This window comes from Anopheles arabiensis, chromosome 2 (assembly GCF_016920715.1).
Source record: "Anopheles arabiensis isolate DONGOLA chromosome 2, AaraD3, whole genome shotgun sequence".
In the NCBI taxonomy this organism is placed as follows: domain Eukaryota; kingdom Metazoa; phylum Arthropoda; class Insecta; order Diptera; family Culicidae; genus Anopheles; species Anopheles arabiensis.
Genome location: NC_053517.1, coordinates 65,182,027 through 65,201,295, shown reverse-complemented (window position 1 = coordinate 65,201,295; position 19,269 = coordinate 65,182,027). Strand labels below are relative to the sequence as shown.

The 19,269-nt window shown below is 37.7% G+C and overlaps 1 protein-coding gene across 8 annotated transcripts in view; it reads left to right on the top strand.

The window, feature by feature from the left end:
* The window catches only part of LOC120893220 (band 7 protein AGAP004871), a 53,497-nt gene that overhangs the window by 10,392 nt on the left and 23,836 nt on the right, over nt 1–19,269 (top strand). Inside the window, exon 1 of one of the 8 annotated variants that reach the window (XM_040294982.1) lies at nt 267–1,245. The exons of 2 other annotated variants lie outside the window; for them this stretch is intronic. In XM_040294982.1, coding sequence (XP_040150916.1) covers nt 1,116–1,245 — 130 coding nt within the window. In that variant the 5' untranslated portion in view covers nt 267–1,115. Of the gene's footprint in view, nt 1–266; nt 1,246–19,148; nt 19,266–19,269 lie in introns of those variants that run through there. 5 more of the 8 variants (XM_040294988.1, XM_040294986.1, XM_040294984.1 and 2 more) reach the window with 5 other exon arrangements.

The window sequence follows — 19,269 nt, the reverse complement described above, 5'->3', positions numbered from 1 at the left end:
CACACACACACACACACACACACACACACACACACACACACACACACACACACACACACACACACACACACACACACACACACACACACACACACACACACACACACACACACACACACACACACACACACACACACACACACACATACGCATAATAGGAGCAAAATACGATGGTCCTTCTGACAGTGCTTGTAATGGGTGGCGCTGGTGGAAACCTGGCCTAGCTCGAACCACCTTCAAGGAGAGCGTCCGTGGGTGACTGGCGTTAGTCGACGTTGGTACGTCGTTTTTGCGTGTAGTCAGGTGGACTTTTCCGCACATGAATATTAAATGTACGACATATTTCGATTCTGTGCTTCGTTCTGTGGTACTTTCGAGTGCTTTTAATCGCAGTACTACCACTGTGGAATAATTTGTGACAACTTGTGCCAGTGTGAATGCAAAACAGTGTAAAATTGGGAAATCTGGAAGCTTCACCAGAACCGCGGGAATTCCATGGGAGCGTCAGAAGTACGCGCTTGATAGCATTCGTCTTGGTACTTTCCACCCAGTGATGGAGCGTTTAGTGTAATCGTGTGAATTTATTGTTGGGCTTTAGTACGACACAGTGAAACCGTGGGGGAGTATCCATTGTCAAGGAGCAAAGAATAGTTCAATCGAGCAAAATAAAAGCCACACGCCTCCGCAGTGAATTGATGCGCCTTCCGTTGCGCCAACTCTAACCATACCACATGTGAAGCGTGTTGGGCGTGTACGTGTGTTTATCAGTTTCCAGTTCATTAGTCACGTAAAAAGGGGGAAATTTCACGGAATTAGCGGAGTGCCCCACTCGTTCTGGGTATTATCAGGTAGAGCGTGATAGTGTAACCGACTGCTCGGGTATAATTTGTCACATGGGAGTTGCTCGTTGCTTGCGACCTGTGCTGATAAATCCGCAAGGTGCGTTGACAGTTTTGCGGTTGTTCTAAGGTGTGAAGCCATAGGGTTGCACCGGTGGTGGTGGCTGTAGACATCGGTGCGTTCATTAGTGCAGTAGAAGTGTGTGCAACCGTGTGACTGACTCGTGGTTAGTAGTGCATGCTGGTTTGGAGCCGCGTGCAAAAGCGATCTACTGAATGGCACCGACTATTAATCCAGCGACGCATCCCATCAAAATGTTGCACTTTGGCAATAACAACAACTCCCGTGCCAGTTCAATGCGACGTCCGGATACTACCGCGTCTGGTTCGTCCATGTACACATCAGGTCAGTATGATATGGAGGGAACAGGAGATGTTGTTGTGTTAGTGTTTGTGGTTTTTTAGGACTACTTACTAATTCTTGGTAAGACAGGATCCATCAGCTATGCGTCAAACGTGAACTATCTCTTTGGTGGCAAAAGGAAATGAATGGTCTTGTTGTTTCACTTTTTTCCACGCTCGGAGAAACTTCCTCTTCTTTGGTAATTGCTGCAGCATACGTAGTCGTTCGGTAATTTGTGAAATCCTTTACGACGCGTCCTAGACGCACGTGCTCGCAGCGTTCTCTGCAGATATTTCGATGTCGAAGTCGATGGGACTTAGTATTACAAAATGCTGACAGTGTTTTAGAGTTGGTTGGATGTGGTTGTGGTTGAGACGCACTCAGCCAACCTGCTGTCGGTGAGGTGGTGTGTCGTGCGTTTTCCAATAAGGTATTCATTGAGTGGAATAATATGCTGATGATAGCGATTTCTGCAACTCTATAGACATATACTCGTCTGTAACATCTGCTGCGGGAAGTATTTACATAGAACATGATGATATGTTCAGGACTGGATGAGTATGAAAGATGTTTCTTATTGATCGTACTATACAGCAAACTACAACGTTTTTCCTATAATTTACTTACCAAAGATATTTCAAATATATAAAAAACAATTTCATCAACCTTAATCGTAACCTCCCAAATGTTATAATTTTAGCTATAAAATATTGGTTAATGTACTTTTAGTTTTCTATGCATGGCAGATATTTCAACTATAATAAATCAACTCTTTAAAATTCCATCCTTTCCCGACAATGGCTGGGGCCGTTGATGCACATACAAAACATGTGTGAAAAATAGCGCAAATATTTCACCCAAACCACTAGGCAGCGATTTTCCACCGCTAACCCTGTTTACCGAGTATGGTATGGTCAGTAAAATTTGCACCCACCCACATTCAGCATGGCAGTATGTATACAGTATCCTTTTGAGATAGTGCACAGTCCCACAAGCCCTGGACGTAAGCGTCGTAAACAAAATTGTAACACCAGTTTGCGAACGAGCCTTGCACTGGCAGCGTTGGCTTCGAACTCGGTGCACTGCGACAGCTGGATCTCTCGACGTTTGGGGTTTCCTATGATTCTACTGGCTCGTGGTCGGAAGATATATTGTGAAAAGAATGTAATCCCCATTGATAAATAGAACAAAAAGTTTATCATGCTTTTGTTTGCCTAGCGGCACATATATGCAAGCAATGAGGAATAAAAGAAATCATAAATAAATCCTACATTACACAGGTTGCAAGCCGATTCCAGATCGAGTTGGATACCTGTTTTTTAAATCATTTATCATACCTTGATATCGTTCGTCTGTAATAATGCGTAGGACATAAAGTATTTATTTTTATTTTCAATGGCGAGTAATGGCAGAAGAACGTGAGTAGAGCTCCTTAGCGGCCAGACTAATGTAGACCCTGCTGAAGTGTCCAGCAGAAAGGTTGATTGAACGATTCTCTACCGGAGAGGTATCGAGATGAAAATTTGCTTTTGTCAGGACAGGACATGGGTTTTTTTTGCACTTTTCCCATATACTCAGATTTAAAATCAGCAAACAACATATATTCTACTCAGCTATGCTATAAAAATTCCCGATTATTGAGGAGAGCACATTGCGTACCCAATGTTAAAGAACGTTCGATTCTATATGTATTTTTTTCTTTATATCCACAATAAACATCTCTACTACTACTACTACTGTCTGGACAGGAGGGGAGGGTAGGGAGGGGCATGTTTTTGGACCCGCTTGTGAGTTCAGAGCCCTAAGCAGCCGCTTATTTTGCATAACGGTTGATGCGCGTCTGGGAGTACTAGAATTTGACCAATGCTGTTCAGACAGTAAAATAAATATAACCGGCATGATGGACACTACACTCTACATATCGAAGGTAGTTTTAGACTAAAGTAAAATAAAGAAACAAAAAGCAATACAAGCATAAAAAGCAACAATGTATAATATTGGCATTCGATGTGGAGTGAAACATTGGCCTAGATTAACATAACAATTTTAGCGAAATAAAATCGTAAACACTAACCACGGTTTAAGGTCAAACTCATAATTAAAAATTTATTTGCCATCATACATATCCTCCGCCTGCGTAAGAAACCGATCTCGATGGGCCTTTAAGCTTCATCCGTGAAGGGTTCGAGAACGTACACTCGCCTTGCCCAGAAGGATTTACGTAATTACTACTAAAGTTGATTAATTATCTCACAGGAACCGAGTATACCGCAGGTTTTTGGCTTTTCCCGTACTCTGGCGTTCTGTGTGTCGCAAACCCAGTTGACCTGGGTAAAATACCATCTGCTATCAAGGGTAGTGCGGGTAGTAATTTGACCGTGGAAGGGGCTTTTAATTATGAAAACGAGCCCGTTGGTGTGTTGGCGCGATTGGATAAGGTAGTAAAAATGTGGAAAATTTATAGAAATACCGCGGCAGCATTAGGCTCGGGCAAAACTCTCGGGAAACCCCTAAAGCATACCAACATTTAGAGGTGCTTTTACATGATAGAATGTATAGCTGTAGCTACACAAAAACACCATTATGAAAGGTGGCGGTGCACCTCCAAGACCAGCAAATTATTGTTGTTTTTATGATTTTCCAGATAAACTAATTTTCGTAATCCTGGAAACATTAATTGGAACCAGTGAAGGTAAGACAGAAAGTGAGACAGCTAAGTGAAACCGTATCCCGTGCTATCTTTGCGGGATGCGCTTTATTTTCGTGGAGAAAGTTTCCTACTTGGTGGATAATCAAATCAACCCATGATGGAGAAGCCTGGTAATTCGTGTCTAATGGAGGCGCATGGTGTTTCATTTGTATTGGGAAAGCGAAGGAATTTGGACGATGTCTCTAATACCATCACGCACGAGCGACCGTTTTACGTGCACGGAGATATCAGCGCTTCCGAATTGGAGGGAGAAATGATAAGAGGTTTACGTGGTCTAGGATACACACGTTTTCGCACAACATTGATTAATGACTCTCGGTTCGAAATACACTCGAACAAGATGTACGGTGGACGGTAGATGAACAAATAATCCAATTGTGTGGACGTGCAGTGCATGTTGGACTGGACATAATAACGAATTTGAATTTAATGGTCTTTTGTAGCGACCGTCTGTGTAATATAATGCTTCCTACAAGAACACAATTGAAACACCAACTTCTGAACTGCGTATAAATGGCTTTGTCAAAGTGTTTGCTGAATAAATAAAGACTCACACAAGTACAGTTTCGTAATTTAATTCATAAGTTGGCCCTTCATTCTAAAGCCCAAAATGAGAAATCGTACCAAAGCAAAACCATTTACTTCCCTCTGCTTTATTTACTCTATTATCTTCATCACTTTCACTGTTCGTCTGTACGTTCATTCTCTGTTTTTTTCTCATTTTGTTTTGATGATATACTATGAGATGATGCTATTGTTTGAGCTTGCCACACAACAACATATTAAAAAAGGGGGCTGAAATTGAATTTCCCAACCGGTGCAAATTGTGCGCTGTAAACATTAGCGCCCATAAAACGAGCCATTCTGCACGGTTGATGATGTTTCGCGTAGCGATCGGGATGAGGCAGTTGTCTGTCGCTTGAAACGCCAGTAACGCTTGATTGCTGTCTGGTGAGATAATGACCGTTGTTTTGTATTTCGATTACTCATATGATACATTAAAACTGCACATTACTGTACAGTACTGATTGTAAAAGAAAGGGAAATTTGTTGATTGTTTGTTTTTGCTATACATACTATACTTTCCGAGCTCAATGATTTTCAATTATCGAATATCATCCTTACAGTTTTAAAAACTTATTATTTGAAACAAGAAGAAACAGTTTATGGATTATATGCAATTATATAGCTTGTATGAAATATTGAACTATGTTTACTTAGCGTACATGTACAGCAACAGTATACGTTAACAATATGTATGAAGTTTGTACTAGTCAACCATCTTGGGATGATGGCATTCGTTACGCTTTGCTGAACTGGTAATGTAGTTCTACGGCAGGCATCCAGAGCATCATCTTATGGAACAGAGCAAGGAAAAAATAATGACGACCGGAGCAAACCATTTAACAAACGGGCAGTTTAGTGTACATCGCATAAATGGGGGGTTCCCGACCTTTTCGTGTGGCCTGCGAGACCGTGGAGCTGTGCAATTTAGAGATGGTCTAATTTGCATCTACCCTTTGATTTGTGGCTCAATAAGAAGCTATGGCTGAAAGTAAAAGTTAAAGGAGGCGTTAGTCCCTTTCGGTGTAGTGTAAAAGTTTCTTGTATGAAGCATTTACATTTGCAGCAAAAAAGTTTATTTTTACTATCATAGCTTCATGATCCTTGCGGCTGGGAAAGGTTGGGATTGATTTTTGGGTTTCTTTACAAAAATAGAGAGCCAAAGAATATTTTCTGTCTCCCTACTGCTTGAATATAATAAACGTCTTGTTGTAGTAGCCCTGAGTGACTGTTCAAGTGAAATGGGATTAAAGCTGCCACACTTTGATATTCCTGTATACATTCGGGATACAAATATAACGAAAACTAACACACACATAAACTGTAATTTAATGGTAACATTTCATCTTCTTTGCAATCCTGCTTACAAATATCGTATCATAATACTAAGTTTCTATTATACGCTACATAATTCCTTGTCGTTTCCCGTGACTTTGTAGGTAAAAAGGAATGGTTCAATGGAATGTAATGATTGAATAAAATTATAAATGCTAAGCAGACAAAACAAATGAACCCAACGAATGGTAGCTTACGCTTACAACGAGTTTAAACTCTGTCTACTGTCTGCTCCATAACACAACTGCACGTTGAAAGTGGAAAATGGGAATCGAAAAACTTTCCTCGAGAAAGCGAGAATAAAGTCATTGCTAAAGTCTCGCTGATTAATACCCCAGCACCGGCAGCTATTATTGTCTACTTGTTGTTTGTCGTTAAATATCGGGTGCCATTGGGCGCTCGTATCAGTCCGAATCATTTATCTTGATGGAACGAAAAAGTTGCCTCCGGCAAGTTTTACTCCGTTGTCGATAACGCGATCCGAGGCACCATTATCCATTCCGCGTACCTTCAGACAAGGCAAAAAAGCAGTCTTTTGTGGAAAAAGGAAAACAAAAATGCCGGAGGTTATGGCTAGTGCCCTAAAACAAAGAGTAGAATTTACTTTTAATCAGAGTGTCACGGTGCTTCCGACAAGTTGCAATTTACTGTAAATAAGTTTTGAAATCTTTTCCGTTGGTTTTTACATTCCGTGCTTCCGGGTCCGGGCAAAAGGTGCTCGGTGGGTCGTTGGATTAGTGGTTTCGACTTACGATTTCTACGACGCCGTACGTACGAGGGTTAGCTATGACAATACGAACATCCGCAGAGAGATTCGAAAGGGAGGGTAGGAAAAAAGTTTTTCCCCATCAAGGAAAACACATTCCCGAACTGAAAAGCTTGTGTCTCCGATTGGTTGAAAGAAAAGCTATCCTTTGCAGAATGTTTTACGTTACGAGACGCGACCGGAACAGTTCTGAGGGCATCGCTTCCGGTACACTGATGTTGGTGTTGCTTCTATCTGAAAACGAAATCTTTCAGCAGCGAGGTGGTTGAAACAAAGTTGTTTGGTAAAGAAAATAAGCTTCGCTCGAAATTAGATGAAAAGGAAAGGAAGAGAATGAAGGAATTGATAGAAAATAAAAATGAAAGAGAAACTAGCTTAGCGAAAGTTACACGTTCCACCGGGAACAATCAACCTGAAGTGGAGGTCGGAAATCGGTTTATGGTTACAGTGGTTTTGTGGTGGCTTTAATGGTACCAATACAGGGAAGTTGGTAAACAACATCCTGTTCCATTTAGTTTTGAAAGGTAATACGCGACACTTTTAAGAATAATATAACAAGAGGAAATTAGACCTATTAATTAATATTAATAAATGGAGCTTTTAAAATGTAATATAAACATATTTTTAGCTGCCTAACTTAAAACTAATCGACACAACTACATAGCTATAGACCATGCATGAACTTTTTAATTCATTAAATGTTCTGCTTGCAGGTGAACTTACCAGTCAAGATTTGCCTTCGAGGTAAATAGCGTCCCAAACAAGATTGAATCATCTCAAATACCAATTCTAGCGTAAACATCGCAGATTACATTCGAACCATCGAGGCTTAACTACATAATAGCGTTCGATCGTTCACTAACGTCAATTATCCCGTGCATTATGAAGCGTACGAAAGTGTATTGACCTGTAAAGGGCGATACGGTTCGCTGGGTGGAAGCCCATTTTGCTAAAGTGCTTGGTTGTAAAAAAGTGACTCATATAGAAGCTGATTGCGTTTGCAGTACAGCTAGGTTCTTGCAACTCACTCGAGATTGCCTATTGAGCAGTAAGAATGGTTTTTCTTGTTTTCTGCTCTTTCTAAGGGCATTGTTGAAAAGCTTCGATGTTTTTTTCAAGTTTTCAAGTTTTCAGTCATCTGTGGGTCCATGAATTGTTACGTTAATTTATGAGGCACCATGTGTCATAAAATGGTTAAAATATATAGGGTTTTCCAAGTCACTTTCAAATGTAAACATTGTTTTTCATCGCGTGCAAAATGTTATTCCACATCACTCAGATATTTCATTTCCTTCAAAATAATTTTTAGCTTCTGCATGATGGGTTTGTGGGTTTTTCAAGGCAGTTCGAATATAAACATTGTTATTCAACGCGTGCAAAATGTTATGCCACATCAATCTGACATTTCATTTTTATCAAAATAATTTCTAATTTCTTCAGCATGATTTTCAACACGTCTCAAGCTGGATTGAGTTTGACAGTTCTTTGTGATGTGTTGAAAATCATGTGTAAAAACTGAAATTTCATTATGAAGCAAATTCACAATTTGACAGCTGTTGAAAAATATCTTGGAGGTGGGGAATAATTATGTGCACAATCGAAAGTGACTTGCAAACCTCTGTAAGTTCGTTTTGAATGTTAATTTCAATGAAACGATCTAAAACAATCGACCTTGATAAAAGCATATACAGGGTTTCCCACGATTTATTGGTGGGTTCCCATTAATTTTTGGTGGATTCCCATATTTTTTTCGTGCGTTCCCACGATTTTTTGGTCGTTTCCCAGAATTTTTTGGTCTAATTGTATTGATATCCAATCGGAAAATACCAATAAATTATGGGATCGAACCAACAATCTATAGGATACGACCAAAAAATCGTGGGAACGCACCAAAAAATCATGGGAACTGACCAATAAATCGTGGGAAACCCTGTAATTGGGGACCAAACAAAAGTGATTGCTGACCTATATTTCCGGCAGTTGAATGTTGATCTTTGTTCTCTCACTTCATCTACCAAACAGTTCGTAATGGTACTGTATGCGATAAGCAAACATTTCCGAACACAGCATGGCACAGTTGAAACATGCATCAGTAAATGATATCAAACACTGATGGAAAGGTTTTGTCAACTCTTTGTACAAATTAAAGCTCTTGAAATACGTGTTGTACTTGCAGATCATAACATTTGTCAACAGTATGAAGAATAAACTAAATACTAATAGGTGTAATAGATAACTGTTAAATATACATAAATATATAAATACGTGAATCATCATATAGATAATGTTTAACGAAAAATATGTGTGTTGCTCAACAAAATTCAACCTAATGGCAAAGGAAATTAAATTGATGAAAAACTGAAAGTTTAACAATCTGAACTGAAAATGATTCAATGTCCTGTTAGAAGTATTGTTAGATGCCGCATCTTAAATCATTTCATATCATTGAGATGGACGAGTTATATAAAACACCATCCAAAGAGTCATCGTTCCCCCATCCTTGTTGCTGAGAGTCCTATTTTTTCCAGATACCACATATGGAAATGCAAATAATAATATGGAAATTGCATATGATACTAAATTTCTGTAAAGTTACAAACATACTTTTATCTAAATTCAATTGAAATCGAAACATTTTTCAAAAAAAATCATAACAAATAATGGGCCCCTTTCCTTTTTAAGATCGTAGGCTGAGATTTCAGCCTGTCAGCTGTTTGCATTATATAGTAGTTTTCGAGCAGCTATCAAAGTGGGTGAATATACAGGTGGGATTATTCCGAGGTGTTTGTATTTAGAAGGTTGATTTTTATCGCTTCTGCTTCTGAATGAAGATTTTAAGAGTGTTTTTTGTATTTATTAAGAAAGCATGTTTGAGCTAAAGTTTTCACCCATACTGTCAAAAAATGACGTTCAAACAGGCTATGAGACCACCTGGACTACATACACTTTGATTCTAGATTCCACCACCTGATCTCTGAAATGAAAACTAGACCTTGTTTTGACATTTTTTCGAGCAGGTACTCGAATCTAATTCTAACTTTGAGGTTAAATTAAACTAGGCTAAAAATTGCAGGCTAGTTTTGTACGTGATTTTGTATGGAATGTTGACATGATTGCAGCCGCCAACTGTCAAACTCGATATAGAAAAGCTGGCTGTATCATGAAAGGCCCCAACAATCAAGAAGTAACACATGTCTTCGTTATCTTTTATGGTTTGGGAGAACAATTGATCATCTGTTTTATCAATCGAATTAGTTAGATAGTTATAGAATAGTTGAAGCAGAGGAACTTGTCTCAAATTGCTTAGATAAGCTCTGGATTTGAAGTGACAAAGTGAATGCAAAGCTTCGCACTGCTTTTGATACTTTGTGATTGAGTGAGTTTAATATAAAAAGGCTCATAATTTAAACATATAAAAAAAATCATAAAATTTTATAAAGTTTAAAATTCACAGTACTTAACGTGTAGTGATTATAATGTACCGATAATTTTGTTTGTTAGTCATAGTTGTAACAAGTTCCTGCAGCAATTTTTATTGCTATTAAAATAATGTTTTTTTAAATATTTATCGTTGTTCATATAACATATTTAAACCTTATAGTGGGATGCAAAAGAGTGTTACCATAAAATAAAAGGTTACTGCAGTTTCGCAGATTCAACAGCGTGAATTAAACAACCATCGGCCTGCGTAACATTTGGTCTAGTAAATGAATTTCTGCCGCCGTCCACTTACGATCATGTGTATGTAGATGAGTGATTCGTCTGCGAGCATCCTGATTATAATGAAGCAATCTTGGTTCATAATTAAAATTCATTATCACATTACGAATGCATTATTCAACAGAAAGGTACTATCCCCGCAACACAGTTTATCCTTTTTATTAGCCAACTTGAGCACCATGCCCAAAGCTTTGAAGCTTGTTCTCTATGCCCGGCTTTTGGACATTGCGTTTAAATCTGCGGAGAAGCCAACGGACTGCATTCTCTACGGTGTCTCATGTCGAATAATGGTTCTCGAATCTGCTATGTCGTTTCGATGGTACTTGCTATCTATTTGAATACTGACTGCCTCATGCTTGCGCTGCTTTTTGTAGTTGTTGCTGCCACCTACTGGTATGGGGAGCTAGGGACGAATACAGAATGGAACAGATTGGCCAATTCGTTTAGAATACGGGATTCATGTGTAGCATTGCATTTTGCATTGGTGGCTGCTGGTATTCAAATCTGAAACAGACAGACCTTTATCACACATCCATTCCGTACAGCAAAGTGGTTACTTAATGTTGAGTATGAGAATTGTGTAAAGTTGCTAGTATAGTAAAATGGTGACCTTAGATTAAGAGATGGATATTTTATACAGAGAGTTTGTGTAATGGATCCAGTTATCGAAAAAGAATTTTTCTTTTTGATAACTTATAATCAAACAAAACTGAACTGTCACTTCTTAATTTACAGTTCTATTTACAGTTACAATCATAAGTTAACTGCGCAAAATTATGCTTATATTTTTAATTAATGTGATTCCTAACTATGTTGATCTGTTGGATACAGTTTGAGAGTTCTAGTTTGAAATCACGTCAACACTAGGCTGAGATTTCAATCAATTCAGCCTCAAAATACTGCATAATATTTGATTCGACGTAAAAAAGTCTGCTGTAATATTCTCATTTCGAATAGAAAAAAATGCATTGGTGACTGAATTTTGCAAAACATTGTTATTTTAATCACAGCACAACGTTGACAGAGCAAAACGAATAAATCTATCTACTCTGGTGTATTCAATTTGTCAATATGTACGTCAATGGTGGTGTTTTATTATACCGACAACTAGCAGCGGCTCTGAATGGAGTTCCGCACACACCTACTCCATGATGTCTTCAGCGTTGTATCCATGGAACAATGTGCACATGCCATTGATTTATGGATGCGAGACTAAATTCGAACGACCGAAATATACCATAGTCTGGCCATCTTTCTTACGGGACATATCATTGAGGAAATACTATATGTCACGCTCTTTTTTTCTTTCTCGTGTGCTAAAGTCTTTGTAGTAAACGTACTACGAAATCTTTGCTTGAAATACTTGCTTGATCCAAGCGCGGGCTAATGGCGTTCTAAGTAGTCGTTTACTTCAGTTCGTTAATTGTGTTTCACAAAAGAAACTGATTCCCAGCCACCATTCATTCAAGTCCTCTGGGAGCATGGTCACAGATGCTTGCCAAATTTGGCGGATGATTATTCTTCCATTTTATCTTAAGCCCTACAATCTCATTTCAACATGTCCCCAAGGTCATCTAGAGGCAGGGAGTGTTTCCGCTTGCATTGTGTTGTTTTGAATTGAGAATGAATGTACCACAGTAACAATATCTTATCTCTTTCACTGCTCTGCCAAGTGTGTGTGTTCTCTCGAGATTCCGGATCTTGATATCTGGCAGCTTGAATGGAGAAGACCAAACTCTGGCGTACAGTACAGCACTCATTCCATCCTTCCATTTTCCCCAGTTTGTTACGCATTTCATTGTCTGTAAATATTTAATTCTGTTGTGGTAGTTTTATTCCCTTGCACTCTATAGACCTTTAAGATTTCTTTGCAAACCAAAATAGCAAAACATTGGGCAAATTTTCAATATAGATTGCAGTAGTATGTGATTTCATGTTAAGGTCCTGGAAGAGTAATAATGTTAAAAAGCAATGTATTTGAAATGAAAATGAAAAAGAAGTGAATAACGAATTAAAAAAGTGCTATAAGTTCATAAATAACTTAAATATCTATGCAATACATAAGTATAAAAATAAACAAAAAATCTTTTTATGTAAAAGGACAAACATATTGACAAATATATCATGCTGATACTATTTACTTTTATATATTATTAGTAATGGCATATTTTGCTATTCTATTCGGTGCCTGCCATGCTTTTTCTAAGCAGAGCTCATTTTTCGCCTAATTAATCATAAATTTTGTCATCAATTACTTAATTTTTTCCCATGCATCAATACATCATTTGTTCGTTTTGGCACGGCTCTTTGATAAGCGTACCATCAGCCTTATCATCTGAAGCTTGCCTCCTTCGTGATGGCTAGATGGATGTTTTTTTCTTTTACTGTCCAAAAATGATTGACGAATCACGTTGAATGAGATGGGCATTATCCTGCAGCCTCATTTTCTTTTGCTTAAGCTTACTTTTGTCAACGCATTCCTTGCATCACCTCATAGCGGCATAACGTGTTACACGTTTTCTTCAAGTGGCCAAACGAGCAGGTCGAACGATGCTGATAAATGATTACCCGTAACAGTTGTGATGAGAAAATCGATAGTTTCCCTGTTTTTTTTTTGTTACTGCACCGCCATTCGTTGCGTTGTTTGCTGTTCTTTAGCGCAGTCAGGTCAGCTAGACGATTTATTTCTTGGCACATTAGCCAGACACTCATTGCGACGTATACAAAGTTTGACGCGTACGAGGTAGATGATTTAGGAAGGATTAGAGTACTAAAAAATAAGCAAAATTATATATATTTGTTCGTGTTATATTTTTACTTTTAATTTTATAATGTTTTATGTTTTATGGCTTAGAATAAACTCTAATCCATGTGAAGCTTCTCATATATAATGTATACCACTAGCACATCTTACACAACACCAGCTCATGTAAATGCAATAGATTATAGATCACGTTAATGGCTTTTAAAGACATTCAATTAACATGAGTTGTGAAGTAATAATCAAGCTGTAATCGAAAGTAATACTAAAAGTGTTAGTTTCATCACTCGATAATGATTGACATTAATTCACTAGTAACGTTATGAAGTCAATGACCTTTACGTGATTTATGATTGAGACGAGCTCGAAATTAATCCATCTGCGTGGTTCTTATAGTTTAATCGTTAAATGTCTATATAATCTATTTGTAGTGTCTATTATACTCATTCTAAGTAAATTTAAAAGTGTTTGCTTTAGGAGACTATGCATAGATAAATGATGTATCCACTACATTAAAATATTTTTTCAAACATTATATTCCTCCGTAAAGCCACCTGCTTGGTCTCATAGCAATCAGATTATTTAAAGGATCGGTTATAAATTTGCCCTTGTTGTTTTATCTGATGGTTCATATTTTTCCAATCACCATTCTTTGAAGAACCTTTAGCAGCCTGCCCTCTGTAAAGATTCTATGAAAACAAAACAAAATTTAATGAAAAATCTCACACTGAACGACGAAGGCTACCGAAGGAAACATTTACCACGCTTCTTCTTCCGTTTCGTTTTACACGGCGTTTTACACCGTCAGAGTATGCGTTTCCGGCACAGTTTCCTACACTTAGCACCTTCACAAAGAACGGATGCTCAATTCCGTCGGTGGGACTGGCAGAACAGTCTGGCATCGGAACGCAATTATGACAGCAGATGATGAATTTTACTTCCATTTCACTTCGTTCGGGTACTGAACTGAAAGTACGGTTGTGTTAGTATTTCTTCTGCTTTCTGTTTTGTTCGCATTTTCTCAGTAAGGAGCTATCGATAAACGTCAAACGTTTTTTTTTGTGCTGCAAGGAGCTTGTTTTTTTTTTAAAGAGAAATGGGTTATAAAGTATAGGTATAATAAGAAAGATAATATGTTTGGCTGTCGGTGACAGGTGTAACATATGGATTTCAAGAGTAAGAACGACATTTTATCTGGTCGCTTTTGCGAGTAACCGTTTAGGAGAGCTGAAAATATGTTTTTTCTCATGACTGTTTACAACATAAGTATAGACACGATTTGTTCGTAGAGTTGTATAGAATTAAAACAATGAATATAAATGTAATAATTGATTATATGTAGTTTTGTTCAAATTACGCTATCGAACATCAAATCTTTGTCATTTATTTTGCAAGTTTTCGAGAAGCAGATTCTACAAAAACATTATAAATAATAGTTATTTAGCCTCCCAACAGCAACGCTATGGTCCAGCTTGGCTCCTTACAATGAATAATGTTGGAATGTTTGTAATGCTAGCATTTATTTTAGATAATATTGCATCTTTTGCAACACCGATTAAGGTGGCATGAGTAAGTGGCATTCCTGGTCTCTTATGGCATTACGGATGATGTTAAAACTTGGCGAAGCTGGGATTATCCTTTCAGCTTGTTTGCAGTACGGGAGAAAACACATGCTTTTCTCTCTGTACCGGCTACTAGAAGTCACGTAGTTCTTCGTAGGACCGTGTACTTAAAAGCGAAAAGACCACTTGGAACGATGGCTGAACTAATTAATTATAGCGTGATGTGATGCTAATGTGTAGCGGATCAGAAATGGATTTATAAGGATGAGCTAAACAGTTGTTACAAATCAATTTATTATAGAAAGTAGGAAATCAACATTAGCACTTATTATCGTGTAGGTTGAAGTTTTCATTGGACGATTAAAATTGTTTTGAAAAGTGAAAAGAACAGCATTCAATCATAAATTTTACAAAAGAGTCTTAATGTTTTCGTTTCATTTAAAAATCATCATGCAAATATTTGATTTTAATACCTTACTTTCAATGAAAATTCAGTCATTCTCAATGTAAAGATACGTTCGCTTGGTTTTCAACAAGATAAAAGTTAATTAGAATCAACATTTATGAACAAATTATACACAAACATACTTATGTGTGCTAGCCAGACGCAATGTATGTTGGCAAGTGTTGGCACAACCGTGATGGAACGAACGTGCTAAAGTATGTACGTTTACCACTTCTTTCACCGACCACGTAGCATTCCATTGATGAGCATTTGGAGAGCTCTTGCCTAGGGGAAAAGCACTAAAGTTCATCTGCTGAAGTGCAAGAAGTCCAGTGTAATGGTTAGCCAGAGTACCCTTAGCGTCAGGCAACCTTTCTTCGGTATAGAAAATCAAAACCCGAACGAATGTAAACCGGACCGGATGCAAAGGATACATGGTTTGGCTTTGTGAGTATTCGTGAACCGAGAATAAGAAAGCTTGCGACGACATATAAGCCCAAAGGGAGCAGTTGTTGAATGTTAGCTGGTGACTATTGCAGTACTGTGCACTACGTGCACTTGGTTGCAGTCGGGCTCGGTGCACATGGATAAGCTAGCAAGCATAGCAACATGTAGTTTGCATGTTTCATCGCAATTTGAACTTCCGAATTGGCAGGAACGTGTGTAAGTGTCTCGGGACAGGACTAGGACGTTTTCGTACGAGACTGTACAACAAATAACGCTGAAATGAAAACATCCTACATTTCAGGAATATGTCAACAAGATTTAAAAGGTTAAAATGATGTTTGTGATTGAAGTTATCATTACAAAAAAGTGCAATTTAGTTCAGTTTTAAATACTCAAAGACAAATAAGGGTCTCTTTTTGCACTATTCATGAAAAATGCGAAACAAATGAATGGATGTGATGTACGCCTTTAGTTTACGCCTTTGTAAACATTGTTGGCTGTTTTATTGCGTTGTTCTACGAGCAGTCGTAGCAAAATTTGTGGGATTCTTACGTTTACATCAATCCTGTACCCAACATCAACAAATCAATGGTAAAAGGGTGTTATACGCCCATGTAAACCATTGAAAGTAAAATTCAGTTGGCTTCATCGATTTTTTATTTCATTCAACAAACAGGTAAGCAACGCAACAACGTTAAACCTGTTGATGTCTGCTGAAACTTGTTGTTCTTTGGCCTCCCAAAATAGCGCTGGTGGTACTAAACCAGCGTAAACCATGACACGTGGGGCGTGATTTCGTGACTTACACTTACACGCTGAATTTATTGTTGGTTTGCGTGCTAATTCTTTTCACCCTTCACAAAAGCTTTGAAGCGTTACGCACGAGTCTCGCTCTTTGCAAGCGTACCAGTGTGCGGGGTACTTGATTTCCATAGAAAATCTTTCTTTGTTGCTCCTGACATGGCACTAGGTGGGAATCAAAGGCAGCAAATAAAAAGAACGCTACGTTAAATAAATTCACCTCCCTTCTTCTCCGTAGTGCAGACTGGTAAACATTTTCTTTGTTAAATCGACATGCTCCAACATTTGTGTGAGCTAGTTTGATTAATGTATGTTACAATCCTTCATCTTGAGGAAGGATATTAGTACATGTGTTGTTAGGTGAGTAATTATTTCCATAAAATACAGTGAAACACACGTCTATCCACAATATTGTTTGAAGTTAAAAGTTTTATTAGAAAACTAAAGAGATCTGTGCAATAAGATTAGAATGAAAATAATAATTTTATAATTCGTACCTTATCTCGTATCTTATGAGGATGAGCATCGTCGTATCTTATAAAAAGTGCAAATATACGGCAGTATACTTGTTTAAGATGGCAATTATGACATTCTATTTAAAACGTAAATTAATATGCGGAAGGCAATGAGAAGAAATATATTCATGACGTTCTGAGTGTAGTTTCAACCATTTGTGTTCAAAACGCAATTGTAAATTTTAATCAACGAACAAACAAATATATTTTCATCATACATGACCACCTACCTCATAAGACATCATGCCGTGAGGTCTTTACATAAGTATAGTTTATAGAACAATTTTTATGGGTAATGGGTAATGGGTAAGTATTTGTGTCAAATTATTGTTTGTATTGTGTGTGTTTTGTTATTTTTATATGTCAGATGAATTCTTGTCGAGATAGGAGTTTATTGTAAAACACTTTTATTTAATTATAGCATAATATATAATATAAAAGCATAAAATATGGAGTTGGAGCGTGCTGTGATAAAAATGATACATTCTTTTATAAAAATACAATACTATATTAGAAGTCATCAGCGTTCTGAAATGGAGATCCTATTACCAATCAATTGTTTCAGATCTTAATTTCAGAAAATAATCAAGTGAGAAAGTACATCAGTAAGAAAGTAGGAAAGAAAAGTGAAACAAAGAAAGTAATAAATAACAATAGTAGGAACGCAAAAACAAGAAATTAAGAAACAATACAGTAAAAAAGTGAGAAAGTCATCAAGGAAGAAATTATATCAAGGAATTTTATAGTCATCAAGGAAGATATATAAGAATAATTTAGAAAATTAAGTAAGTACGTGAGTAAGTAAGCAAGTAAGTAAGGTAAGTAAAAATATAAAAAATGCCATTTTTTAATGTTATAGAGGATACTTAATCAATTGGCTTTGAGTCACCAAAGGGCCTTGAGACCTTGAGTTTAATAACAATTCAAAACATAACAACCAGGTGGCTTTAGCTCCCAGGTATTTTGTATAAATTTTGTTGCTAGTGAATATTATATGTGATGTAATTTTGACGATGCACCTTTGTGTTTTCCCGCGAAACTTTGTCATGTGGTATTATAGTATAGTCATGAAACAATTTGACCTCGACGGGCGTTACCAAACTGCCTACCGTACAAACTGTCAAGCAGGTCGTTGTCCTTTGAATATTCCAAATTGGTGGTCTATTGCATGATAATAGCGTGTGGTCACTTTGTTGAAATGACCTTTGGTAGGCCATTAGCAACCAATCAGAACGTACGGTTAGAAATGTAAAATTATGAAATAATGATTCACACAACTCATTCTTTTGTACGTGGTAACCAATTTGAATTGAGAAACAATTGATGTCAACAAATTGATCTACTAATAAAAGGATAGGCATGTGCGTCATTGATGTGATTATTTTTATTTTAATAATAGTCAGGAAGTAACGCTTGGCTCATGTTCTAATAGCAATGACTTACTTATTATTCAGTATCTATAGTTTAAATCACTTTACCATTTACACTAAATAAGCACATTTGTGCCGCGTATAGTATGTACATATTCCTTTTGAAAAAATACCATACAAATTGATAAGAGTTTGCATACAATTGTACCAAACACCTTTACTTACTTTATTTCCTTTACTTAAGAGACTATTGGTTCATAATCCAAGGCATGCTTTCCCTTCGCACAAAACAAAACACCAAAAGCTTTGTTATTGAAGGCAAACGCAACAGAGTCCTTTTAGAGAGGGAAAGATAGCAGCTGCTTTTAATAGTAAAGGCTGCATGCAGAAAAAGGACGGTTCACATTTACTAAACAACTAGTGATAATTTGTACCACAGAGAACGGGCAGAGAGATACAGTTTCGCAAGGTACGAGAGTCTACTGATACTGATTCATTCTCTTCGTGCCACTTCCCCTAGATTTGGAGATGAGAGAGCTTCGTAAAGATGTTTCGAAAAGCTCTGCAGAATAGAAATCCTTTGTTCAGTTTGATTCAGAGCTTTCGATCCCGGTAACTGAGCTCGCGTGAAAAATACTGTTGAGCCACCTAAAAGCTTCCCAGCTTGTTTTCTCGTTCTCTCTCAACTGGGCAGGTTATGTGGCAGAGGAGAGCTTTTCCCAGGAGAAGCAGGAAGCTTTTTCCATGCTCTCAAACGCTCTCACCAATCTCTTGCAAGGTTTTCTCCCGTTTCGTATTTCGGCTAGGGAGCAGGAGTTTACTTGGGGCGAAGGGTAACAATTGAAATTCGAACCATGCCGTTCGGTCCACAAGCTCACATTTGCTGGAAGTTTAGTTTGGTTGTGCGTCTGCTAGCGAGTGGTCGAAATTTTCGTTGGTCGAGCCTGTGCTGGCTGGAAGCTGTACGTTAAGCATCCACGAGTTGATAACGAGCGTGTTCGATCCGCATTGTGACGCATGAAATACGGTAC